At 38.0% G+C, this 27,529-nt stretch overlaps 1 protein-coding gene across 6 annotated transcripts in view; it reads right to left on the bottom strand.

Annotated features, from left to right (window-relative positions):
* The window catches only part of ptprz1a (protein tyrosine phosphatase receptor type Z1a), a 69,946-nt gene continuing 42,417 nt past the window's right edge, over positions 1–27,529 (bottom strand). Inside the window, exons 8-31 of one of the 6 annotated variants that reach the window (XM_022672257.2) lie at positions 27,252–27,402; positions 24,710–24,894; positions 23,797–23,923; positions 21,822–21,862; positions 20,695–21,724; positions 19,720–20,190; positions 17,754–17,898; positions 14,600–14,691; positions 13,430–13,515; positions 9,995–10,015; positions 9,710–9,806; positions 9,490–9,575; positions 8,438–8,572; positions 8,194–8,328; positions 7,868–8,031; positions 7,229–7,364; positions 6,751–6,897; positions 6,568–6,661; positions 6,291–6,364; positions 6,072–6,200; positions 4,663–4,815; positions 2,676–2,818; positions 1,000–1,135; positions 1–890 (exon numbers count right to left, since the gene is read on the bottom strand). In XM_022672257.2, coding sequence (XP_022527978.2) covers positions 747–890; positions 1,000–1,135; positions 2,676–2,818; positions 4,663–4,815; positions 6,072–6,200; positions 6,291–6,364; positions 6,568–6,661; positions 6,751–6,897; positions 7,229–7,364; positions 7,868–8,031; positions 8,194–8,328; positions 8,438–8,572; positions 9,490–9,575; positions 9,710–9,806; positions 9,995–10,015; positions 13,430–13,515; positions 14,600–14,691; positions 17,754–17,898; positions 19,720–20,190; positions 20,695–21,724; positions 21,822–21,862; positions 23,797–23,923; positions 24,710–24,894; positions 27,252–27,402 — 4,122 coding nt within the window. In that variant the 3' untranslated portion in view covers positions 1–746. Of the gene's footprint in view, positions 891–999; positions 1,136–2,675; positions 2,819–4,662; positions 4,816–6,071; positions 6,201–6,290; positions 6,365–6,567; positions 6,662–6,750; positions 6,898–7,228; positions 7,365–7,867; positions 8,032–8,193; positions 8,329–8,437; positions 8,573–9,489; positions 9,576–9,709; positions 9,807–9,994; positions 10,016–13,429; positions 13,516–14,599; positions 14,692–17,753; positions 17,899–19,719; positions 21,725–21,821; positions 21,863–23,796; positions 23,924–24,709; positions 24,895–27,251; positions 27,403–27,529 lie in introns of all 6 variants that reach the window. The other 5 variants (XM_022672258.2, XM_022672255.2, XM_022672259.2 and 2 more) reach the window with 5 other exon arrangements.

The following is a 27,529-nucleotide window of genomic DNA, read 5'->3' as shown; positions in this document are numbered from 1 at the left end:
TGTCGTGCAAAACAAATAACTCCTGCTTATTTGGTTTTATTTATGTTGTGTTTTATCCTACATATAGCAGAAACATTCTATGTACAGCTAAAGAGTGTCAGTATATCACGATTTATGTTAAGTTGATGAGCGTACAAAACATTGGGACAACTTCAGAAATATCACAACAATGTTTTGACTATAGAGTATTAGAGTGCATTCATACATAACGTGTAAAGCACTACAATAGTAAAATATAAAAATCTAATCTTATAAATAGAAATTTGGTCCATTGACTTGGTTGCTATAATATTATTTACACATTAGAATATTATTCCGTGACCTTTTTTTTTTTTTTTTTTGAAAACTGTGACTGGAAAAAGATGCCACATTCTTTGTATTTACATCCGTGTGGAAAAACAACGTGGCTTTCAGTTACTACAAAATATAGACTAATAAAATATGTCTTATTAAAAATCGATTTTTTTCCCTTTAAATGAGACATAATGCCAATAAATATGCAATTCTAAGAAAAATTAGTAAGAGGTTAGTGGCAGCGACATAGACTACGTTAGTCTACCTTAAACTGTATTAGAGTGGGTGAAGAGGACGCATGTACAAAGGCACACATTCCGAGTTCCAGGATTTGCACCATGTCCAGTGATGCGGGCTGTCTGATGAAGGGGGAGAATGAACGGATATAAAAGAAGAGCGGAGCAGCAGGAAGAGGGAGCGTCTGTGTGAGCTGCGTATGCTCGTTGCTATGGTTACACCAGGGACTCCAGACTCTCTGTGGCGCTTGCAGGGCCTCCTGGGACGGCGCCGTTGTTGTCGGAGGACTGAAGTGCTTTCTCATCTTCTTGGGTCCCAACCAGACTCAAGATGGCTTTGTAGAGGAACTGGTACTGCTCCTGTCAGAGAAAGCAGATTAGATCACATCACTGAATCAGATATACAGCACATTCCAGCGTACTCGCTTCATCAGCTAATACAGAATCAAGTATTAAAAGAGAATTGTACAATATCTGTGAAGACCCCCGGCCGCATCAGGTTGATCATCTTGGCCACCAGGTACACGTCCACTGAGCTGTCGGTCTCCAGCTGCTGGAGCAGAGTGTGAAGAGCACAAAACGTTCCAGCTGTCACGCCCCCGTAGCTGCAGACATACACACACACAATAACAGAACTGCAGTTTAATAGCATTTAGATGCTTAAGCCCTTCCTATAAATAACAGTGTATCAGTTATTTTCTTTACTAAGTGTCTTCATGAATTAAAACACCACATTATGTTTAAAAATGTTAAGTAATTTTGTGTGGGGGGAAAAAAATCATAACAAAATAGAGAAATGTTGGATGAATAAAATTTAAATTAGACGCAAACATGATATGACAACAGCATTTTAAAATAAACAGACATTTACTTATATATTATAAACTTATACACTTATATACATTACCAGACAAACATCTGGACACCTTCTCCTTCTGTTTTTTTTTACTTTTTTCTATTGTAAATTAATACTGAAGTCATCCAGGCTATGAATGAATAGATGAAGAATCATGTAGTAACTTAAAAGTGTTGTAAAAACAAACCAAAATACCCTGTGAAGCATTAAGGTGCTTTTATCTGGGGTTAAGATGTTAATCTGTGGTTTCTGGTAGGCTGGTAACTCTGATGAATCTATCCTGGGCAACAGAGGTAATTATTGCTCTCCCTTTGCTGGGGCAGTCCTGATGAGAGCCAGTTTCATCATCATAGATTTGATGGTATTTGCAACTGCACCTGAGGAGACTTAAATTTTTTTGTATTTACTGACGTTCATTTCTTAAAGTATTTTTTAAAAACATTACTGTGTATCAACTCTACTTTTTTACTACCCAACTAAGAGAGCAAGAAGTTCAAGTAGTTATCTCTTGACACGTTCAGCACAGCTGTTAACTGAAAGCCTTTCCAGGTGACTCTATCTCATAAAGATGTGCAAAGCTGTCATCCTAAGCGTGAGGTGCCTACTTTAAAGAAACTGAAATATAAACATATTCAGGTTTGTTTAATATTTTTGTTTAATAAACGTTTGGATGACTTTATTATTAATCTGCAATCTGCAGAACATTTTTTAAATCAATGAAAAAAAACACTGAATCTAAGGTATGTCCAAACTTTTGACTAGTATTGTATACATGAAGATAAAATCTTCTACTTCTACTATTATTGGCCCAGATTCACATTATATTTAATATTTTTTTAACTAGAAGTGAGTAGAAATAAGAGACAGTATCATGTTATACACTGTATAGACAAAAGTACTGAAACACTGGCTCATTCATTAATTCTGAATCAAGGATAGTAAAAAATACTTTATTCTGCTTTTGTTGGAGTAACTGTCTTTGCTGCCTAGACTAGTTTTTAAAGCATTGCTGTGATGATTTGATTTCAATCAGTGACAATAACTTTTTGTGAGGTCATGATATCTGATGATCACCACCTTGCCTCATCAATAACTTCCTAACTCATCCTAAAACTACTGGATGGAGCACCTTTATTCTAGAGAACACAGTTTCAGTGATCCACAGTGATCTACTTTTGTGCTTTGGAGAAACATGGTTTTGAAACATAATGATAATAAATGTGTCCTGCTTTAGCTAAGCCAAACTTCTATTACACTTCAAGACAAAACTGGATGATTCTTAAGCTTACTCATCATGTACTACAATGGGCCCCTCTTTTAAACTCCGCTCCCGCTGGATGATGTTGATCAGCTCGAATGTGTTACTGATGGGGGCGTCTGGGTTTGGCCACCGAGGCGCACGGTAATGCCTCACTTCCAGAACATAGTCGTCCTTAAAACACAGAGAGACAGAGTGAGAGAATGAGTTTAAAACACTATGAATAAAAAATAGAATGATATAAAAGAGCATTTGACAGCCTGTTGGTGTGTGTGTGTATGTGTGAATCTGCATATGCGTGCATTAGACAGTGCTGTTAAGCGTGCGTGTGATATATCTGCTACACTAATTGCAGATACAGATGGAGATGTGTGAGGTTTATAAAAGAGAACAGATGTGTCTGGCTGAGGCACGCGCTCAGTGTTTACCGGGCTCAACTCTCAGTCTTTTCAGCAGCCATGTGTTTCTCTAAATCAGCTGCACACTTATTTGGCTCTAGTCTCTGCAGATTTATATTTAAAATGCACTACAGCACAGGTTTGACATGGGTGAATATAGATATTCATTCTAATGTAATTTAATTTAATGTATTTATCCTATATATACAGCTCCGGAACAAATTAAAAGAGACCACATCAGTTTCTAAATCAATTTCTCTAATTTTGCTATTTATAGATATATGTTTAAGTAAAATATAAACTATGTATAACATTTCTTCCAAATAAAAATATTGCCATTTAGAGCATTTATTTCTAGAAAATGAGAAATGGCTAAAATATAAAAGTAAGTATTCAAGAGTTCAATATTTGGTTGAATAACCCTGTTTTAATTACAGTGTTCATACATCTTGGCTATATATCCTATATGTCTTATCCTTGTGAATATAAAAAATATATTTTAATGCACAGGGATACAAGTTCTTTTTGGTAGAATCTAGTTCCTTTTTTACTGTAGAGCCAAATGCAAGATTAGTGTAGAAAAGAATCACTTACTTACTGCTGTATGTAGGTTCCCTGACTAGCTTTTTTCAAAGTATCTAGAAGCCCTGTCCAATTAGTGTTTTAGGAAATTCAGCAAGTTTAAGGTGTATCCATTGACAGTGTTTACAGTGGTACCAGTATGCAGCAGTGGAGATGTTTTATAAATGTATAAATAAGGAAACCAGGGTACTAGTTGAAATGTGAATGGATGTTATTATTACACTCAGCATAGTGTCTGATTTTCTGGCTGTTTTTTTCTGACTATTCCACTTGCTTACATCTCCACAATAAGTAGATGCTTTCCCCAATGGCACCACAACACTGTTAACTCTCTTCCACTCACAGAACAAACAAGCTTTTTTTTATTAAGGATGGAACTTTATCTGTAACTAAACAAATGGTAAACATTATGGACAACCTCAACTATTCATGCCCTCTCATTTATCTCTCTTTCATTTATAATGTCTCTAGGAAAGCCTTGATTGATTAACAGATCTTTGCAAGTGCAGTAGTCACAACAAGCCCAAAAAAAGCATTCACTTCAAACTTACGAGGTTTTTGTCAAGTTTTATATGAAAATAACCCTGATAAATAGGTATTTGTGAAAATAAGTGTCCAGCAACCTGACAAAGATGTCCACTGACTGAACAGACCTTCCCGTAAGAACTTTGCTACAGGCCCACTTAATGCACTGCCTGTAGACCTTGAATAATCTTCAAAGAAAAGCTTTACCAATAAAACACAATGTCCAGTGTCAAGTATCGGCTAAATCGGTGTGATATTTGATACAAAGCAGAATAATATCTTTGTTCAATTCAATGCCTTTTATTCTACTTCAGTTACACTGCAAGACTCTGGCTTGGTACATTTTAACAGCATGCGCCTTGACATTCTGAATGTCTGAACTGGAAGGGCAACTGAATATATTTGTAAAGAAAAACCTTTTCAAATAATTATTATACAACATGTACAAAAATAATCCAGGCTGTACATTTGAAATATACTGTTTTCTGATGTGTCCACTGTGTAGGTTCTTACCTTAGTAGCTTCTAGGATGTAATCCTGTACAATCAGCATCTCCTCGTTAGACATACACACACGCTCCTCCCCTCCTAAAGAGACTGTGAACATGCTACAGCTAATTGGCTGATCTCGTTTGGGCCAGAAGATCATTGGCTCAGGTTCCTCTGTCTGTGAGAACAGGAGAGAGAAAAATAAGAGAAATATAAGACCTTGTTCAGGACAGAAAGTACAGCTAACGACAGAACCAGCAATCGTGATGCTAGTTAATGTACAGACATATGTACAAAAGTACTGCAGGAGTGTTGTGGCAACCATGTTGGATTCCAGCTTTAATACAAAGAAATTTAAGACAAAACCTAGTGATGCACCAGAATGAAGTTTTGGCTGAAACTAAACAAAATAAAACATTTGACCAAAGATCGACTACCAAATACTAAATACTGAACATGTTTTTTTTTTTTGCAGATTTTCATTAAAAACCAAATACAAAACAAATATTTATTGAATACTTAACATTTTTAATATTTCAGCAGACATACCAACAAAACACAATACCATTTTCTGCCAAATATTCAGTGCATCCCTAACAAAAAATTGCATTTCGCACTTACACATTAAAGCCATTTTCTTACATAGTCCATCTATTTTCATAGGATCAAAAGAAACTGGACAACAGACATAATCACACTTGGAGGCAAATGTTGTGAAATCATTGACTGCCTGAACATCAATTTTTAAGATTTCTTACTTTTCCACTTTGTGCAGATGCTTTGTGACCTGACTTTAGTTGCTGCTTCTTCAGTTACTGTAAAGTATTCTCAGTTGAGTTCAGGTCTATTGACTGACTAGCTGAACTTTCTAATTCTTTGCATTGCTTTTGTGGTGTGCTTTGGGTCATTATCTATCGGTACTGTAAAGCGCTTTGGCTGAAAGTAGAACTCTATACACGTAGGAATTCATCCTGTTGCTTCTACTAACAGTTACATCATCAATAAGAACCAGTCAACCAGTTTCATTGGCAGCCATACAAACCCATGCTATGACACTGCCTACACCATGTTTGACAGATAGTGTTAGTTTTTTTGGTTTTTTTTTTCGTTTCATGAGCCTTTCCTTATCTTCCGCAGACTCTTTCTTTTCTTTCAATGATCCTGGTACGTAAGTTAATGTGATTTAATCTATTCAAAGAATTTTGCGTTTAAATGGAACAGGCTGCAAAATGTAAACTAGCCTTTTTGTTCTTGAGTGTTAACAGTGGTTTGCATGATGTAAATCATCTGTATTTCATAATGCAGGCACTGCGTATGAAAATGCTCTGAAACTTTTTAAAATAGAGCTGAATGTATGCACTTTAATCACATAAAAAATGACATTAAAATGACATGGAAATCAAGACACTGCTGCAGCAGAAACAGGATACCTACCAGGCTGCTCGTGTCAGGCAGTGAGACGATGACCTGAGCATTGTGGTCCCAAATCATCCTCCAGAAGTCCTTCACGGTAGCGGGCAGTGGGTTTTGGGTAATTATGTACTCACTGCTTTTTCGATAACCCTGCAACAAAATCCCAATGTGGTGATTAAATATATAAAGTATGCAGTGTATAAAAAAGAACATCAACTAATATATGTATAGATGATTCACCAGAATATAAGAAGCATTAATGTAGTCTGTAGTCTCATCTGCTGATGTTGACAGACATATCCTGGATCTCTCAACTGAAACAAAACACCACAGTTAATACAGTTCTTTTCACATGAAAAAATAGATGAAGAAGCTCAATATGTGTATAAAAAAACACTGTGTATAAAACAGACCATGGATTTTTTAGCCTGGATGCAAACCGTAACTCCACACACTCCACAGTGAAAACACTTTTATGTTTGATGTTGTGATCATGTCTGAAGCTATGGGAACTCACCTGGTATCAAAGAGGAGCTCCTGTTCTTTTCTCTGTTGCAGTCTTTCAGAGCAGAAGAATAATCACACTGCTTGGCACTGGACTGGTTCACCAGCTGTAAAAGCACAATGCACTCAGACATCAAGGACAAAGAACAAAGAGACAGCAAATGCTGAAAATACCATCTGTTCAGCTATTTTGTACCTTGAACTGTTTCTCCAGGCGAGTCCTGCAAGAAGGCCCAGTGGTCAGCAGCTCATTAACATAGTTATGGACGCGGCTCGTGGGTACCTCTGTCTCCTTACTTAGAATGGCTTCCACCAGCGCATCGTGGATGAAGACATACTGTTCCTGCAGGAGAGCGTGAATATAATAAAAGACAATGACAATGACAGTGGTTCCTAATTCTGATCTCAGAGAACTCTGTGCAAATTTCCATGCGATCTAATCTATCAGCTAATTCACAACAACCCCGCCCCTTAAGTTCACCAAAAAACTCACAAATAATGCAGTACAAGATAGAAAACAGGTAGATAAATGTCATAATAATCAATGAATCATGTAAATTATAACAGATAGAGACTGATTTTTCTAGTATAAAATATTATGACATAAAAAATAATAAATAAACCTGGTATCAGGGATAACTGTTAAGTTGGCAATCATGCAATCAAACCATTACCTCAGTCTGCACAAGGTAGTTCCTCTGTGTGCGGATGTGCTTTAGGAAGCCCAGGATGTTCACTAGACCCTGCTCACTGATCTGTTTCATCATACTGTCCAACACAATGTATGTACCTGTTCGTCCCACACCAGCACTGCACACACACACACACACACACACACACACACAAATACAATCATCTTAAATCTGCTTATAACAATTAAACTCAACAGGCCCACACTTCACTTTCTTAATTACATAATTCATTTTTAGTCTCTGAGTACTTATTTAGACATTTATAAAATATACTAACTGTGTTACAGTAACATTAACAGAGTAAAGACAATTCAGCATACACGATATTTAGCAATTTTGTGTCCTGTTTAATTTGTTTTGTTTAAAAACTGCAATTAGCAATAAAATCAACCTATGATAATTGTTCATTTAAGTTATTTTTTAAATAATTGTTAAGAAGGACAAACAATCACTCAAGCTTCTACAGAATCAGAATAATTGAACAGTTACTTAGTGGCTCAGACATTAAAGGCTTAATATTACACAAATATATATTTTTTAAAGAATTAAAATATTTAGATTATTAAGTCTTTAGTGTCTGAATGTCTGTTCTATAAGTCTTTGTATCTCACTCAGGCTTACCTGCAGTGCACAACCACAGGACCCATGTCTTGTGTCCTGGCTCTGGATGACCTGCGGATGAAAGAGATCACCGGCAGCACATATTCGGGCACACCCATATCCGGCCACTGTGTGTAGTGGTAATGTGTTACTGTTCGCTCATTAGATCGACCCTTCTGAGAGCCCTGAGAGGACAGAGGACAGGAGAGGAAGAAGAAATGAAATATTTAGTATTTACACAATGCATGGACTGATTGTATTATATTGAATTGAAAGTCAGCATCAAGTACACTTTATGTGTTTGTATCATGTAAAAACACTCTGACACTGCCCACTACCAATCATACCTTCTTTACATGTGTGTTTCTAATGGTGAAGGTTCTCTGGGTGTAGTAAGCCATAACCTCAGTGCTCTTCACAGTCACAAGGAAACAGCCGTACTCCTCCTGGGTCTCCAGGGGCCAATACTGGTCACACTTTCTCTGTGAAAGAGAACAATGAGCTATGATATGGATTTAATGTGATAAATATGAACATATGGACATGTCAACAGTGTGTGGGAATGCCTAGAGACAGCGCAAGATGGCTTACTCTTCCATTTTCCACCAGGTTTGTGATCATGACGATCACTCCCACATTCTGCTCCCACACCATCCTCCAGAAGTCCACAGTGCTCGACTTAAGAGGGCCCTGAGCTGCTATGTAGGCTCGCTGTTGGTTGAAGCCCTGTGTGGGTGAATGAGAAACAGAGCGCAGAGCAAATAAGGACAGAGACACAAAGAGACAGAGAGAACGATTTTTTAAAGATATATTATAGCAATTCTGATAATGTTATTATGTTATTAGTTAGTTGTTATCAGCAGCAGACTCACAACTCCTTTCTCCTTCCCCTCTTCCCTAAGCCCCCGGCAGCACTGCACATCAGTGCGAAGAGAGAGCCAGCAAACGGCTGACATACAGCCAAGAAAGGTCAGATTTAAGTTCATTTACGCTCTATTAGGTGTTCAATACATATTTTTAATTATTGTAATAGTTTTTTTTTGTAAATACATTTAGACTATTAAAGTTATTTAAAAAGTGGCACATTTAATGAAAATGACAAAATTTTTATTATGTTTGGTTTCAGTAACACACAAAAAAAAAAACAGGACTGAGTAGTACCACTGGAAGTTGTGGGGATAGTGTACCCAATAGTTCACGTGAAACCGAGCCACAGACATTTGGATACAAAAAGAATAATTTTCTCATTGACTATATAAGTAAAAAAAAAATGTCTGTACACCTGTCACAAGTATATATAATTGCCCTAGAGACCATTATCATTGGGCATATTCATTTTTGTACATAGAAATTGGCCTTTTTAGATAAAATAAATAAACAGCACAACATAATTTGAGCTGTGTGTTTTATACCATGTGAAAAAAATTTAACTCCATTGGGTTCACAATGTTAGTTACTTCAGTTAGGTTTGTTAGTTTCTTCAGCACCTATTTAGCAGAAACTAACTTCTATCCAAATACAATTTGTCATTTGTCACACAAATTCTCACTGAATAAAATAATAACAACAGTTAACCTATGGCATGTCTCACGACTTGCTTAAGAAAATCCTGCAGCCGCTCTGAACAGGACCTCAATACTCACATCCACAAAGTTGGCATTGATATAGTCCCCTTCATTCTTTCCATCTTTGTCAGACTGGGCTGAAATTCGGACTCGGCTGTGGTCATCTGAAACACATTACAAAGCAGTATGTTATAATAATAGACATCATTATCATAAATAAGTACATATTAATTTAAATGAATTACGGTAATTAAATTAGTGATATTATTCATTAGCTTTTGGTCTTAGTCTCACATACAGGCCAAAATGTTGACATATCGGTTCTTGGTCTTGTTTTCTGGGTGGTTGGAGCTATCAGTTGTAGTTCCCAGATCCACAGTGCAAGCCTGAACCTCCTACAATTAAATACAGATACACATACACACAATGTATCCACTGCAGGAATACTGCGCTATAACAGACACTAACTCTTTAATACAGGTACATACACATGATGGTGGATGAGTGGTATAAAACAATGCATGCTAAAAATATCAAATGCAATCAGATCAGATCAATAAATCAAATGGGAGATGTGACTTACCTCAAAACACTCTTTCAAAATCTAATCAGGGGAGTGAGAATGCAGAAAGCACAGAAATGAAATTACATGACACACAGTGCACAAGCAACACGTGACCAACCAAAAAACACACACACACAGAAAACACAGCAAAAAGCTACTGGCAGAACACTTTCAGAAACATGCCTCATGCACTGTGTGGGTCTGAGCTGGCACAAGCAAAGGGCCTGCAAATGTAGTCTGGACAAGTTTGGGATTCTCTCCATCGTCCTAAATATTCACAGAATATACAGTGCTGCAGAGTACAGAGTGATGCTTGCTTGGATTACATCTCTGTAAGATCACTTTATTGTATAACTCACTGGCACAGAATATGCCCAACATTTGATAAGATATTTTCAAAAACATGTGCAACAGTTGAGTTATGAAACCACAAATGAATTAATAATATAGGATATAAGTTATAGTATTGTAGTAGTTGTATAGTATAGTATAGTATTGTTTCCCTAATAACTATGCAATTACACCTTAACAAACCATACAATATAGTGTACAATAGTGCGGCTTAACCATTACAGAATGGAGTACAGTTTTCCTGCCACTGTTCATTTTTACAGAAGTATTTTTCTCAATTTTGAAGCAGAGCTGTAGTGAAAATATATAAAGGTTACAATTGAGGTACAAGAGGCAGGAAGGAAACATATCGAGCTCAGCCACAGAAGTCTGCATGTCTGCAATGACATTAGTCTACAGCAGGGGTCTCAAAGTAGCGACGCGGTTTCATACGGCCCCTCACGGGTTAACAAAATAAACATACATCTGGCCCGCAATTCAATTTAATTATTTATGCTTTATTATGTTCGTTTTCATATTTTATCTTAACTTGTATTTTGGTGTGCGTGGTTTTTGTTTTTTTTTTTGCTTACGCTGCGTTGCCTGCTTTAGTAGTCTTCAGTAGCCTTCAACAGTCTAACCTTGCAGCCGTGGTGTGTCCATTAAACTCCGTAGTTATAAACATCATGAGGTTAGCAGCGCGCTAACTGACCTGTTTATAATGTAATCCGAGCAGTGCCTCCGTGACGCTGCTCTAAACTGCTGCTGTTAGCTGCTTGGGCTGAAAGATGAACTGTAGAGAGCTGTATTATCCGGTTAGTGGGGTTATTTTATTTCATACACAGAAGAACTTACAAATTTTTAAAAACGCTCCAGACTGGCTCAGCTGAGTCCTGTAGCCCGTGGCTGGGCTGCAGCTCTGACTAAGCAAAGACTGCGGGCTTGTGGTGCTGCAGCTGCAGCTCCGACTAGTGGTTGGATGAGGAACTGCTAAATCTGAGGAAATGCTAAATCTGTCACAGCTCACAATTTTTGATTTTATATTTATTAAGCCTTATTTCAGTATCAAACGTTTTGATCAAAGTTAATATAACTTATAAATTAAAAGGATTTATGTTAATAGAGCAACAAGCAACCATTTTTCCATGCAACTGTAATATTTGATTGAATAAATAGTATATTGAGAGTTATTTAACATTAAGGAGTAATTACATTCATTTTGTATTACATCTGGTTACATTTTCTTATATTTATAAGTTACATCTGGCCCTCAGAGGACAGCCAATATGCCAATGTGGCCCTCGGCAAAAATGAGTTTGAGACCCCTGGTCTACAGTGACATTAGTCTACAATATTTAGAGAGCATTAGTTACAGTAGTGTAGGTTGTGGGAGTCTCATATGCACACAGGTTGAGTGTAAAAAGGATTCTGCAATCAACTTTTAATATGCATCGGAATTAAAGAAAAAAAACGCGCTTGAAAGAGCGACAAACGCTCCGCTCAACTGCTACATCACATTAAAGCTTAGATCGTAGCCCGATTTAAACCTGACATTTTTAAGTAAGTAGAGCGTTAAATCTGAGCATTTTAAAAACATTTTCGAGCTGTTTAAATGAGCAAAATCTGTTTAGAACGATGTTAATTAACACTAAAACACTAAAAAAGGCATAGACCTATTATTTAAAGCTGATGTCCGTAAGTTTTGGCATTTAGGGCCCTCTCTGGTGAGAAGGGAAATTGCACCAAGCATGCGAAAAAATCATTTTAAACTGGGCGGGTGTGATGCGGTCTCCTTTCAGAGCAGACAAATCCAACTCCAGGTTATATTTAGGTTATATTCAGTTGGGGAGAGAGAGCACACTCATTTACAACCCTCACTTCAACTACACACTTTGTTTTTACTATAAGTGAATGAGCTACTGTACATGTGACGTAAGTACGTAAAGGTCTGTGAAGTGGCCAAAAGAACTCCCGCAAAAAGCAACCCGACATCCCAATTTTTTGAATAGATAGATTAGGCTTAGCAGGGATGGCATATGTCACAGACCATTTCCTTGAGCCAGGCTTGGGCTCAGGCAGAGAATCTAAACTCTACATCACAAACATACCGCAACTAAATAAAAGTCACTAATACAAACAAAGCAGTAACACAAATGATTTTAAAATGTATCCAATCCATGACTCTAAAAACATGATTCATTCTTAACATTGAGTTCAGTGATGTTTATTACACCACTCGTAACTGCACAGTTTTTAGAGATAATTTAAATCAACAGTATTAGAAACATTCAGTATGTTATAAGGGTCAAGGGCAGACTGCTGCAGTGTGGACAGTCCAAACACTCTGACATCACAATGTCTCTGCACTGCTTACAGACCATGCATTTAACACACAATTGGCAATGGCATAGTAAATGAGAGTGAGAAAGAGCATATGGCAAAATGCCAAAAATAACAAGCAGTAATATTATAATCTTTTAATGGCGATGTTAATTTAGATGCATGGAAGTATTCTCATCCTACCATAGCTAGAATGATTAAGGTATTGCAGCATAATACACATAACCATTTCCTATATGTTGCTACTGAAACCTATTTACAGCAAACTCTGTAAAATCTCATTTATATAAAATGGAAGGATACCTAATTTATTGTTAATTATCTAATCAAGAGCAAATAAATGAAACTCAGAAGTGGGGGCAGTTCTAATTTGACACTGATTGATGCTTATTAAGCTCTAATTGTGTACTAGTGTATTTCTCTGTGCATCTGAGTGGAATATTGGCATGAGAGTCAAAAGCAAGCGAGAGCTCGAGAGTGATTTAATTATTCTTTTGAAAAAGTTAGCAACAGTTATGTTCACACATGGCTGGATATGGACAGGGCGAGTGGGCCTGAACTAACTAATGGGGCAAAGTGTAACTGGCAATCTGTACTGCATGAGTGAAATTAGAGAGGAAAAATCTGTTCTGCCGTGAGAATGAGGCTTAGAAACAGATGCCTAAGAGTAGCTGAGATACCTACAAATTTACTGAGATGGGCAGGTCATTAAACTAGTTTACTCATAATAGGTGTACTTTCTGTAGATGAGCAATGTTGTAAGTGGGGTTATAGAGGATGTACCTGAAACTCTCTGGAGAAGGAGTTGTTGTTGTGAAGTTCTGCAACATGTTTGACGAACTGCTTCACTGAGAGAGGCTCGTGCTCATCTACAATGGTGGAAAAAAACAAGTCATACATGCATTAATATTCAATAATCCTGACCAATTGTCTTAATGAGAGAATTCTTAAACATCCTGGACCAGCAGCAGACTCGTAAAATATTTTCTAATCAAACAAGAATAACAAATGAGCAACATTACAAGTCATTTACTGAAGACAAACATAAAGCATAAAGCATTAGTATGTCAGCATATTTCAACTTGCATTCTCACTTTTGATAGCATAAAAAAAAAAAAATATATATATATATATATATATATAGGATATCTGAAAAGTTTGAATGCATAAAAGGTCTGCACAGAAATATACTATCGAAACTATGAGCAGGGGAAAACAGGGCGCATACTAAACAGGTTGAGGTAGAATGTGCCTTTGATTACTTTTATATACCACTTTTACAACATAAAAGTAAGTGTTTTAAGATGACTGATATATGTTTTATATGTTTTGTTAATTTGATTTTTTTAAGCATTTAAACAAGGGAAACCGTAAGGCTATAAACCCTTCTTAAGACCACATCCTTCATACAAGTTTATAAAGGTTACTTTTAGCTTGTGCTATTTTTGTTCTCCTTTGGTGCCTCTTTTTAGTAATTACAGTGATTTAAAAGCAGGTATAAAGTATATATTTGGTTCAAATAACACAAATGTGTTACCTACATGCCATGTGTCAAATATCTGTATAAAAATATGATCATTGCTAATCCATCTTCTTGTTAAGTGTCATGACAGATCTTGAGCGTACCTGTATTCATTAGAAACAAGGCATGAATACCCCTGGATGCTCTGTCTAGACACACCTAGGGGCAATGAGGCATTGCCAATTCAGCTACCATGTGTTTTATTAGGTTGACAGAAACTAGAGTACCTTAAGAAAACCCAAATTTAGACACAGTGCGAACCAGCAAACTCCTCACAGAGACCGAGACTGGAGTGAGGACCGAACCCACAACCACAAGTCCAATAAAATAAAGATTTTCACACGTTTCACACATCCCTTTAGGAGCAAAACTGCATGCCAGTTGCATTGTGCACTTTCCATCTCTAGTAGAGTGAGTGTGAAGAGATTCACCTGTGCGAAGTAATAGATGAGCAGGGGAGGTGGATATGACTCGTGGAGAGGTGCTGTCCTCTACGTAGAAATGAGCCGTCTGAAAGCACTTCCTGTGAAGAAAATGACAATTCACTTAGGTCTGACACTGGCACCCTACATGACTTCAAACAGACAAGAAAACAAACGTAAAAAAAAACACTCTGCAAAAAAATTGATCTTAACAGAGGACAGAATAAAAATAATTTACAGCCCATTCTTCTAAAACATCTGGTGCTTTCAATAGGTGCTTTCCAAAGCACTCAATGACAAACTACAGCAACAGGGTGAAAAACTGACTGCAACACATATTTCCTGTGAATAGCTGAAAGAAGAGGTACACATTTCTATTTTAGTATAATGTTATGAAGAAGCTTTTCTATCAAGAGGCCCTTTTTGTTATTTTTCTGGAACTAATAAAAAGCAGGGAAAAACACATCTCTGAGAAGCAACAAAAAACATGGACAAGCACATCTCCTTATGTTTGAGAATGATCTCTAAGCTTTAAAACATGGAGAAAAAGATGTTCAATCTAATCCACAACCAGTCCTTATAACAAGATCGCCCCAAAGATATTCTGATTAACCTGGACTTGCGTTTGTCCATAACAGCAAATTCTTGGAAGGGATTAGTGGCAACAACACATCACAATGATGTTTTCTGCAGATTAATCACCAACATTTGAAGATGTCCTCAAGGCTCGCACCAAGTGCGCAGCTGTGCGCTACCCAAATGAGCACCATGTAAGCACAGAGAAACATGCGGCGGAACATGCCCACGTATTACCGCAATTCCGCCACCCATCACTGTGCCGACAAGACGCCAACATCACTCTGGCCTTGTCAGACATAACCATGCGCAGGCCCTTTCTTCAGTACTCCCGCACTCCAGCGTGGGGCCACAAACAACAGCATCTCAGAGACTTAATCACCCGCTTTAAGATTAACGACTTAATCTGGCCCAATCCCCACCGTGTAATAACATAAGTCAAGCATGAGGAACACGCTGACGAGCAGAGAGCCCTGCCAGGATGAGAAATGTACAGCCGCATGCGCTTTAACTGTTTACACAGCAGAGCCGTGTTCTTGATGGGATTGAAAAGTTGCTTATTTCACAGTTGAAAAAAAATTAGATATTAGCGGGTAAAAAGTCAACACTCAATATGTTCTCAATTCTGCAAGGGGAAAATATCAGCACTAGTGTCAGTGATTTCATTACGATACACACACCAATATAAGGTCATACACAAATTCCACATATATTATATGTCAATATCAATATCTATGATAAGAATTGTCTTAGTTTAAACTGAAAACAAACTTAACATTCACCTCAACAACCTAAACTTTCACTGTTATAATAAAACCATAAACCTCTAAAAGGGTGAAGTTTGTAAAAACGAAAAAAAAAAAAAAATCATTCTGCTTCTGGTATGTTCACATGTAAGAAACAGCAATATCTTCCAAAGTCAAAAAGACATGTGTTTAACTAACAAAGTAAATTTATTTAAAAATATAGTTTTTGCTTCAATTTATATAAATATAATTTTACATTTTTAATTGTTTGGACTATACTTTTATATATTTTTTAATTATTGAAGCCTTCATTGTCACTATTGTGACATTCTGACCAGAGCAGTGTACAACTTATAACAAAACAATCGAAATACCTAATGTTAACATATTTTTTACATATTTATTAATATTTTTATTATTTTATAAGCCTTTAACCCACAACATTACAAGGTTAATGTAATAGCATTTCACTTATAATAATTTTAGGCTTATTCAATACCATTTCTAACATTCAAACATTGTAAATAACAGCGGGCCGTTACAAATAATGTAACATATAAAAGGCAAAAAATAAATGATAATAAATAAGAGAGAGAAAAATAAATGAGGAATTATTTTCACCCTTTTATGAAGATAATTGAAGATAATTTCTGATTTGATTTTTATTTAGTTTTCCTTCAAAGTTAATATACCTTTTTCCTGAAAATGTATTAAAAACTACACACCAACATGCAAGCTTACTTTCATTCATGTAATTGTTCGTAAAAAATGCCCCGCCTTTTGGACGTTTGACTGGTGACACTGGTGCGGGGGGGGAGGGGGGGATGGGTGGGACTGAGGACGGGTCAGAGAGATTAAGCCCTCAGCCCCAGTAAACAGGATTCTCTGACCTCATCCCCTACATAACCCTCCCTACACACCATTCTCACGATTATGGATTAATAACAATATGACGTGGATCATCAACAGCCGTCTCTAGGGAAATTATTTGTGTTGTCATAGTAATTTGTGCTGAATATAACTGTGGAAAGTATCTACAAATTATATCAAAAGTCTAATTTCAAAAATGGAAAACACTCAAATACTAAGGAACCTTGAACCATTTGTGTTTGTCAAGAATTCTCAGTCCAAATAATGTGCGAAAAGCTACCAGACCCAAAAAGAAAGAAAGAAAATTAAACTGCCACAAGCACAGTTTTTTTAGCGATGGCAAAAGTGCTTTTTTCACATTGGACCATAATGGTGTCAAATCTGCAGATTCTACACATTGCTGTGTTTTCTATCTCTATACAACAGATAACCTCATGTTGGCTGAAGGTAAATTTAGAATTTAGAGTTTGCATCAAAAAGTTTTTTATAAGAAATTAATTATGCAGTACCACTGATGTTTAAAGCATACTACTTTTCATACTTTTTGCTATTTTATGATTTCATCAATATGTGACAAAAACAGAACTATTTGCATGTTTACATCAGCTCAAAGCAGTAATGTTTATTACTTCCATATCGTAGCAGAACAGTGGTTTATAATCTGTGGACCGCAGTGGTACTGCAAGGGGGCACAACATTTTTATTGTTTTGACCCACAAAGCTAGCTGGTGAATTAGCAAGATAGTTTTGTTAACATTAGTGCAAGTATACATGAAATATGTATGAAATCATATTGTATACATTTTACTTTGCATGGACAAAAAGTTACAAAAAGGGTCTTTCATAATAAATGATCCTGACGCAATTCAAGCAGATAAATCTATTTTAGTTTTAACTGGCTGATTCGTTTTAGTGTGATTTTGGCTTATGTGAGCCACAAGTTGAAAAAGGTTGTAGGATACAAAACTCACCTCCAATAGATGAGAATTCCAATCAGTATGACAAGACACAGGAAAGTGAGGGTGGAGACCACAGCTAGGGGGACCACAGCTTTCCTCTGACGCTCCACACTGCCTACAAGACTCACACGGGACTCGTGACTACTGTTACTGGCATCTATAAGCAAGAGAAGAGCTGATATGAAAGCAGTGGTATGTGCTACATCACAGCAATTTCTAGCTGAGGGCCTGAGAGGCACAAAGAACAAATATCATAACTTATCAAGAAAAAATATTTATAAATATCTTAGGAATTAAGTGAACTTGTTCATACTGCGGCAATGTCGTTTGCAAACCAGTAAAGCTTAAGATTAGCTATAAATAAAATAAACAGGAGAATAAGCCAAGAAAATTGACTTACCTCTCAGCTTAAGCAGAATACGCTGCTAGATTTAAAACTCTCTCTCTCTGTACTACTGTAGAATATATTATATTATAGATTAAAGGGATGTTTCAGATTCCTTTATGCAAGTAATGCCGATGATGACTGTACAAAATGAACATGCATCTGTATGGAGCAAGCAAGATCTTTCTACTAAAATGTGATAAAAAAAAAAAAAATGATATGACTGTTTTTGTTGACGGTTCTCAGAGTGCATTAGTGTAATTAGGTTCTGAATTTAGAGCATTATACAGAACAAACTGGTCCTGTTCAAAATTAATTTAGCATCTTACTATAGTCTCTATGCTGTTTTAGAGAAGCTAGTGTACATAAGGGATTATCATTTTTCTGTAAGGTCTTAATTCTTCTTCTTCTAATTATTATTATTATTATTCGTATTATTATTATTATTTTATTTTATTTGATATTTAATTGTACTGTGCCAGTCATTTAACTTTTGAGTGCAAGTATTTAACACTTATAATATCCACCTGCAATAAGCCTGCTGTAAAAGTTATTTTAATAAATCACTAATTAATCTCTTTCATTAGAACAGAATTTGCAAAAATCCTGCATGATAAGTCTGGCTAGTTGACAGGTCATGATTCATAGCAGACAGACTTTTGAGAGATTAGGAGCTAGCCTAGGAATGACATGGCCCTGTCAGTATAACCCAAACACAATGGCACCAGCTGTCACTTATTGATGCGCCAGAGTAGGACCTCTGCTACCCTCTATTGGACAAACACTGACATGACTGCTATATAAATACCAAGCAGCTGGTGTGAGAAAAAGCACTGACATGGTAATAGCTATGTAGCTCTGAGTCATTACTATGAATTTGAGGTAACGGTGCAATAATGGTATGAATTAATGTTGATAAGCTATTTTATCCAGGGGTCAGCAATTCTGTTTTTGAAGCCCTGGATTCCCACTCAGTTTTCAGATTTCCCTGTTCTAATACAGAACTACATACAACTAAACCTTGTAATTAACAGGTGAGATGAATCAGGTGTACTTGAGAATGAGAAGCAAAAATGCAGGCTCAGGAACTTCTCACCACTGTAAATGTCTTTGGTAGTAAAGATTTCCTGGACTTTTAAATTAATTTGGAAAGGCATGCTTATGGGTATTGCAAAAGAAAGGACACAGGCACACAAGACAAAACACAACATGGAGAGTTAAGGATTAACGCAAGCAGTGTGATGATGGCTGTGGGACTGTCAGGTTAAGATGGCGAGTTGTTGAATTTTGACTAGTATGTTAGATAGAATAGAGAAGTACAACAACAACACATTCATGACATAGTTGTGATGTTGTTAGATGATGGAACCACTAACAAGCCCTCAACACCTTACCTTGCTCATGTGCTACTATGTTAAATAGAACGCTTTCTACCAGGGATTTTAGTTTGCAGACAGACACAGACATATTAGTCGTCCTTTTGCCAAGGAGAGGTTTCATTTCTTCAGTAAGAAAAGAGGTTCATTCTAATCCAACTGGCTACAATGGAGCCTCTTGAGAAGCAGAGCTGATGGCAGCGGGGTGACGGTTTACCTTCCACCGGTTCTTCCTCTGGATTTCTGTCCGCACGCTCAGGGATACTGAAATCTGAAGACGTCTCAATATCTGTAAGGCTCTCGCCTGAGCCGCTGTCTTCCTCCACACCTCCCAGAGGCCAGGCAGGGCTGGGCTGGACAGAGGGGCTGTTTGGTGTAGTCTCAATCTCTATAATGCTTTCGTTTTCAAAGTAGAAGGATGAAGAGTGCTCCTCTTCTACCTCTTCAGGCAGGGCCTCAGTTGGCACCACGGTTGGTGTGGAAGGAACAGAACTCCAGTCTCCAGAAGCTCCAGAGCTCTGGCCCCAGTCCTGGTCCACCACCCAGCCGGAGGCACTGCTTTCCACAGGCCCCTCAGCAGAGTGGGTGAGTATGGAGGAAGCAGTCTCTGGACTGGAGGTCGGCCACAGTGTGGGGGAATCCAATGGAGTGGAGACGCTTTCACTTTGTATGACGACACCAGTGGTGGCTGTAATAGAGAAGTGCAGGTCACTAGATGACTCGGTAGAAGACAGAGCAGGGGTCTCAGCGCACAGTTTCCAGTCGGCTGTACTGCACACTGTGGGAGTCCCCATGCTGGAGGAAGACAGAAATGCATGGAAGTCTACTAGTCTAGACAGGTCACCCGAAATGTGTTCCCAGTTAGAAGAAGAAGGCTTTGAGAAGGGAGGAACAGCATGCAGAGAGGTGGAACTGAGACAGCGAGTGCAAGGACCCTCGCCATCTTGGCTAACAGTTACAGCTACCGCAGAAGACTCTGCCCACTTCTCCAGAAAGCTAGAGTCTCCAGCGGTACCTGAGAGCGAGGAGCTGAAATCAGGAGTATCCGTCACCAAAGAGTAGACGCTAGAGAAGGCAAGTGAAGGTTGCAGAGACGAGATAGAGACGACAGGCTTAGAGACGTGAGTGTGTTCGGACCACTCTGAGAGCACAAAGTCAACCGAGCTCGGTAAAGTTTGAAGAGGGACACTACCTGAATTGCTACAGAGGGGGGCGCTAGAGGTTGAGCCGGACAATACGTCACCATCATCACCATCATCATCACCACAACCACTGCTAGAGACACTGCTAGATTCCGTGGGCCAACGAGACACAGAGCTGGAGGATGACTGGGTGGGGTAGGAAGGGAGGGATGTGACAAACGGCAGCCCATCAGAGGCCACTGTGGTAATAGCAGTAAATGGGTTTTCCCAGTCAGGGATGGAGGCAGACTCATATGACACAGCACTAGAAGCGGGAAAGGACACAGGACTGGCATGCAGAGGGTCAGATGCAGAAGGTGCAGAGGGGGAGCTCTCACCCTTGAACACTGGTTGGGTGGTCTGCAACAGGACTGCACTGAAGGCAGTGGTGGTGGGGAAAGGCACGCTTGGTGTTGTAGGCTGCAGTGGGACCTCCGGAGGGGGGAGAGAGGAGGTTGATGTTGCAAAGTTTTCAGAGAGAGGGCTAACTGTAGTGACTGTAGTAACAGATACTGTGCTGTCCCCAGAGTTGTCAATAGAGTCAATGACCTCCTCTCCTCCAGCTACAGCAGAGGTTGATGAAGACTCTGCATCAGGAGTGACTGTTTCTACTGTAGGTTCTACAAAGCTATGACTGCTGCTGTCGCCCTCTGTGGCCATGATTAGTGATGTGCTGCTACTGTAATGTGACTCAGAAGTAAGTAAATCTGTTGGTTCTGAGCTGCCACTGTAATCTGACTCAGGAGCGAGTAAATCAGTCATTAAAGTAGTGCTAGTCGTCGTTTGCGCTGTTTGTGGAGTGTATTGAACTTGGATTTCAGTGGATGTTGTAGTAGAAATAGCAGTAGTAGTAGCAGTAGTAGTAGCAATAGTTGTAGTAGTAGCAATAGTTGTAGTAGTAGCCCTTGATGTTACACCAAAGATTGGAGGAACTGGCGGGTCCGTTGTAGTAAATCTGGGTCGGGGTGTTGTGGTCCGGACTGGATAGGGTGGCTGATTCAAGTCATGTCTAACCAAAAAGGGGTTGGGCTGATAGCTCTCCTATGAAACAGAAAACAAAGAAGATGTTTAAGATGTGCATCAAGGTCCTATGTTAGGTTCTATTTTAGATAATACTAAATGTAGCTAAATCCGTTACCTCCTCATCCAGTTCAAAAGGATCAGGATCAGGGTCTGTTTCTGAAAGAAAAGTAAAAAACAATACAGCAGTCAGAAGAGAGGGTCTTCTCAGTCTTGCCTTGTAACTACAACCAGTTTATTTACATAACACAGTGTCTAAGGGTAGATATAATTTATTACACAATATTTTTCAGAAGGTCACAGCACTGTTGTATATATGAAACAGTGGTAAAAACGAAGGAATATCTCCAAGTCAATTAGTTTAATTTGGAAACAGCCTTTAAGGGAAGGTATACACACACACACACACACACAAATATTAAGATAGATAGATACATATGAAGGGCAAACAAAAGACAGATTTGTGTTTATGAGCAAATATCAGCCACATCATTCTAAATGTGTAAGACTGTATGTCAGTAATTTTGATCTTCAGAAAGTACCTGAAGGACTTTATGATATTTTATGTCATATTCTATGATATACAGCAATATTTTAGGTAATTTTATTGTGCAGAATTGTGTAGCTGCTGTTGGTTCAAACAGTAGGTAAAAAAAACTGCTGACAAAAAAGGAAGGGAAAGTATTTTACATCAGCATGTTGGACATTTTAGGTCACACAGCAAAACAAACAGCAAAAAGGAGAATGGTCTAGGTCAGATTACAGGTTGATAATGACCACAGAACAAAAAGAAAATAACAGCACAGGGGATACTGGGCACTCTCATGCAGCAGAGTGGTTCCCCACACACAAGCAGAGAGACTGCAGACTCCTACTGAACCTTACCTGCTGAGTGGGGGCAACTGAATGACACAAAATGCAGAAATGACTCCAGCATTGTCATGATGCAGGCACTGTATTTATTTCTGAAGCAAGTGTTGTGTTTATTAAAAGATGCATTATAGGCTGTACTGAATATGGATCTAATGCTAAAAGACAGTGATCCTGTCTGTGAAGGCCTGTAGTGTAGTGTGTATTTCACTGACAAAACTTATTAGCCACTTGAACTACAAAATGCCAAGGGTGCATGGCATCAGAAAATGAGAACACACACATCCATAGACACTGAAATATGATGCAAATCATCTTTTATGCAATTCAGGTTAGTTTATTATAAATAACAGTAATACAGATTCCCAACATTTCAGTGCATTAACAAACACAGTAAATATACTGCAAAATATGAAAAGATTAATCATCTCTGAAAAAGGGATGCTTGTATAACAAATGACAAAACATAAATTCCCTTGTAAGTAAGAATTTGCAAAGAAAGCAGTGGACAGCACATAAAATGGACTGAAAACACAGTGGACTGACATGTGCACTTAAAATATTAAGGTTCTCAAAACAAAGAGAAGAGCAGTCGGAATGCACAGAGAGAGAGAGAGGGGGAACAAAAGCAGATGTAAGATAAAAGAGGGAAAGAGGCAAAAAAGTCAGAATTTTCATCAAAAGGAAAGATTTAAGACTGAAAAAAAAACTCAAGTCAGGAATCAGCTGAGTGCCATTTCTCTTGAAAAATCAAAAGAAACGAAACTAGTCCAGTTTTTGGCAATGATTGACAGTATTTGTTATTACACATCTAAACAGTTATTGACGAATTAGTGCAATTTGATCTCAAAATGTGCTAAAATCTTTGCTTTTTTTAAATGACTTGTTTGTCTTTAAATAAAATTCTTATAAAAACGGCATTAAAGGTACTAAATTACACTCCCATTTGGAGACTCAAACTGCTGCAACGGAAATGTAATAAGGAACACATTTATCAGTTCATATGGATGAGGCTTTATTCATATTGCTAACTATGGCACTGGTCTTTACAAACTATAGCATGTCATTCTCTACACATGGGACTGGTTTGCAAAGGATCAACCAATAGTATGAAGCAGCTGCATGTTGTGGTTTTACCTATTATTTTTAAAAAACAAAGCTAAGGTTATGTCAGGTAATTCAGTTTCCACGGAGACGAGGACGGCGGGCACGAGTGGTCTTACCAGGGTCATTCACAGGCATGTCCACTATCAGCTGCTCACTCGTGCGGCCATTAAGGCCATTAGTGCACACGGCCACCACCTGCACCATGTAGCTGGTGTTGGCTGCCAGGTCCTGGATGATGGCTCCCTTTGGAGAGGAAAAAAACACAAAATGAAAGCAGATCTATAATGTATCGTGTGCATTCTTCCATTATTTATGCTGTCATCATTGTGTCATCATTTTTGACTACAGAAATCTGCTTCTTCACTAACTGTCAAATAAACAGTTGCACCCAGAAAGTGTCAGGAAGTGTCAGATTGTAACACTAATTGGGGATTGGTCTGGAGATGATGATGGCAGTGGAATAGCATCCGTGCCTATATGGCAATTTGCTCTTGAAACACAGCAGTATGTGGGTGAGCATTGTCCTGTAAGAATAGTGTGATGTAGTGTGTGTTCAGAAAAGGTAGGGCCACTGGATGCAGGATGTTATTAACATAATGTTGGACAGGCTAAAAGACTGTTATGAAGACCATAGATGATCTGGAATTGTAAAAAACTGCAACAAACACTATGATATCAGGCCTTCTGCACGTGTGATGTGTGGCGACAATCCGCTGATCTTTGTTTGCTCAACACAGGGACTCCTCACACAGATTTGTCTCATCTGTGTCTCATTTGACTCATCACTGAAGAAGACTTACTGCCATTTTGTGTCACTCCATGACAGTATGGCATGACTACCCACCAAGTTTCATTGCTGACGGTAGATTCCTTCTGGGTGCAACACTTTTTTTGATGATAAGTGTATTTTTTTTTTTTTGTATTTTACACAGTTTTACAGCTAGTTAGTTACAGTCAGGCTAAAGAGCTGTCTGGCCTAGTCTCAACAATGTCCTCATTTTCAGACAGTGAATAATAAAGTGACTTTACCACATCCTGGTCTCCATCAGTAAGGTATTCAAGTGTGGGTGGGTCCTCTCCCTGTATTTGTCGGTAGGTGACAGAGTATTTCTCTATGCTGGCGTCGTACACAGCACGTGGTCTCTCCCAGATCACCAAAAGACTTGTGTAGTTGTGCGGGTAAGCTTGCACATTCTCTGGCTCTGTGCTACAAACTGTAAAAGACAAGTGGACTCATCATTAACAATCACATTCAAACGATCTTTTATATATAAGCTTTTATATTACACTTATGCAAATGTTTTTATTAAGCTGCAATATTTTTTACTGATTTCCATGCCTTGTGTTAAAAAACACTGAATGCTTTCTATACATATTCAACCTAACATCACATTAAACAGACTCATACAAACAGAGTGTGTCTTTCATTCATCTCCCTCATTCACTTATTGTTGGTCCTAGCACATGATGACCTTATCATGGGGGGCATTCTTCACCATCTGTGCTCAGAGGCTGAGACTAAGAACCTCAACAAAAAAAAGCAGTACTCAGACACACTGATAGGACCAGATTACAGGAGATTAGACTGATCCACCAATTACACACACAAAAACGTTTATATGTTCAATCATTAACAAAGTTAACAAATATAGCACAGTGTGGAGCTTACTAACCCCTGATTTATTCAAAACTGTTTTTTGAATTATTCAGAGAATCAATTCACATGGGTTGATTAGTGATGACAGTATCCACGTTCAACACCAGAGGGCAGAGTATAGCTGCTCACAAAAATCTCCTTAGCAGCATCATTGACCATTTTCACACCAGCTGTCAGAGGCCATCTAACCGTCTTTAATTTAAACAGGAGTTTTCAGGGTGTTTGGTGTTTCAACACCGAAATGAGGAAATGTGCATAGTGCATTCCAGTAACAGAACTTGTACCTTAAAAATTCACTACATTTCCTCTTGTAAGAGAAACATGCCTGTTTGTACTGTTATTTTAATTTAAAAAAATGGGGAAAACAACTATATACAAAGAATACAGCAACATTATTTCCATTCCAGAGACATCTCAGAATTTTTTCAGAAAACTGACTCTTTTTAAAACCCTAAACACTTTTGACTTATATTTATATTTAGTCCTCCAAAATTTAGCAGAAACACAGCCCACTAGTAAAAGGCCTAGTCAAAGCTGATTAAATGGTAAAGCATGAAAGTGAACAGACAATATGGTGTTGTTGATACTGGAGAGCAGCTTGTCACATCCAAACTTTCCTAGTTATTGGAATATGGTGGTCATTTACACTATGTGTCATTAATGCTGCATTTCCTGTGCAAGTGTTTGCAGAAGGGAGATCAAACTTGGCACAAATGCAGAGCTTATAGTTGTAGCAGCAAAATAACAGGGTTGAATAGACTTGTAATGTCACACATGAGACCAGTGCAAACTTTCAAAGGACCTTTAAAACTCCTTGTCATAGCGACATTTTATTAAAAGATATTGCAAATCAATTAAAGTAAATTGTCAGAGTTTGAGGCCTGACACTGGGTGCCAGATGGATGGAATATTCCATTTCTGATATTGTGTGGCTACTTAGCATTTCTTGATCCTTGATACATAATAGAAGGCATTTCCACCCACAGTGGACAGCACAATACATGGTCATTTTTTGCCAGCTGTGTCTGACAGAAGCTGTTAACGCAAACAGACTGTGACTTAGGCAGAAGTAAGATCCACATTTAATACAGGCATCACACACATATCCTGCAGGTCAGTAAAGCCTTCTTTAATTTCAAAGTGGTATGCCAAAAGTCATGGGACATCATACTAATTCTTATTCCATGACATTTGGCATGTCTGTTCATATTCAATCTGAATATATTAATATATTAAAACTGAAAAACTGTAATTAAGAATATATGTCTATACATCCTGTGTTCATAAATAGGGCTAACCCGTTAAATCACATTCTGAAAGAGCACTGAGGCCTGCAGCAGATATATCCAAAATAGAGCACAGTCGTGCTAACAGCTGGTTGAATCCCCTCTCTCTGCAGTGGAAATACTGAGGGCAAACCAGTTCACATCATGGACTCTAGTACAATCCAAACAACACATACTTATAATGAGGTTAATAGGACAAAGCTTCAGTAAACTGTACTGGAACATTAGCTACAGCTTCCTGTATTCAACTAAATTGTTTTCTCTACACTGCCTTTAACAAAATGTTATCAGGTGATGAAAAGAGTTATAAAAATGTAGTTTGTGATGAACCTTATTCAGTCAATCAAAGTGTAAAAGAAATATAAGCAGGTCATGATTCTATGCTGCCAACCGCTTGCATATGGGTCAAATAGTAAATTATCTTAATAGAGAAAAATGAACACCTTAAGGACAGATTTGTAATGAAATAGACACTTTGTTTAATTGGTAACTGTTTAATGTGTCATGTTTTTATTCTCGGTGCTCAATGTTTTATTTTTCAAATAAAATTCTTAATGTAATAAGTTGCATATGTGTGTGTGTGTGTGTGTGTGTGTGTGTGTGTTTGTGTATGTGGAATAGTACACACCAGGTGTGAGGAGTTCTTCAGTGCCAGTGTATGAGGAGAAGACCTGGCCCATGAACTGACTTTGCTGCTCTCTGTAGTTATTCTGGAGGTAGTCCATCAGCATCACATAGCCGGCCTGCTGCATGGTCATCACCTCACAGAACATCTCCAACTGCACCAACACAACAGCACACATATTAAAAACATATCTGTTCACAGACAGCATTTGTTATACGCAACATGAAGAATTTGATTAAAGTATCATTTGTAAAGTGGTAGAGATATTTAACAATGATATT

The sequence above is a fragment of the Astyanax mexicanus genome, chromosome 2 (assembly GCF_023375975.1).
Source record: "Astyanax mexicanus isolate ESR-SI-001 chromosome 2, AstMex3_surface, whole genome shotgun sequence".
Lineage (NCBI taxonomy): Eukaryota > Metazoa > Chordata > Actinopteri > Characiformes > Acestrorhamphidae > Astyanax > Astyanax mexicanus.
This window is presented reverse-complemented; position numbering and strand designations above follow the sequence as displayed.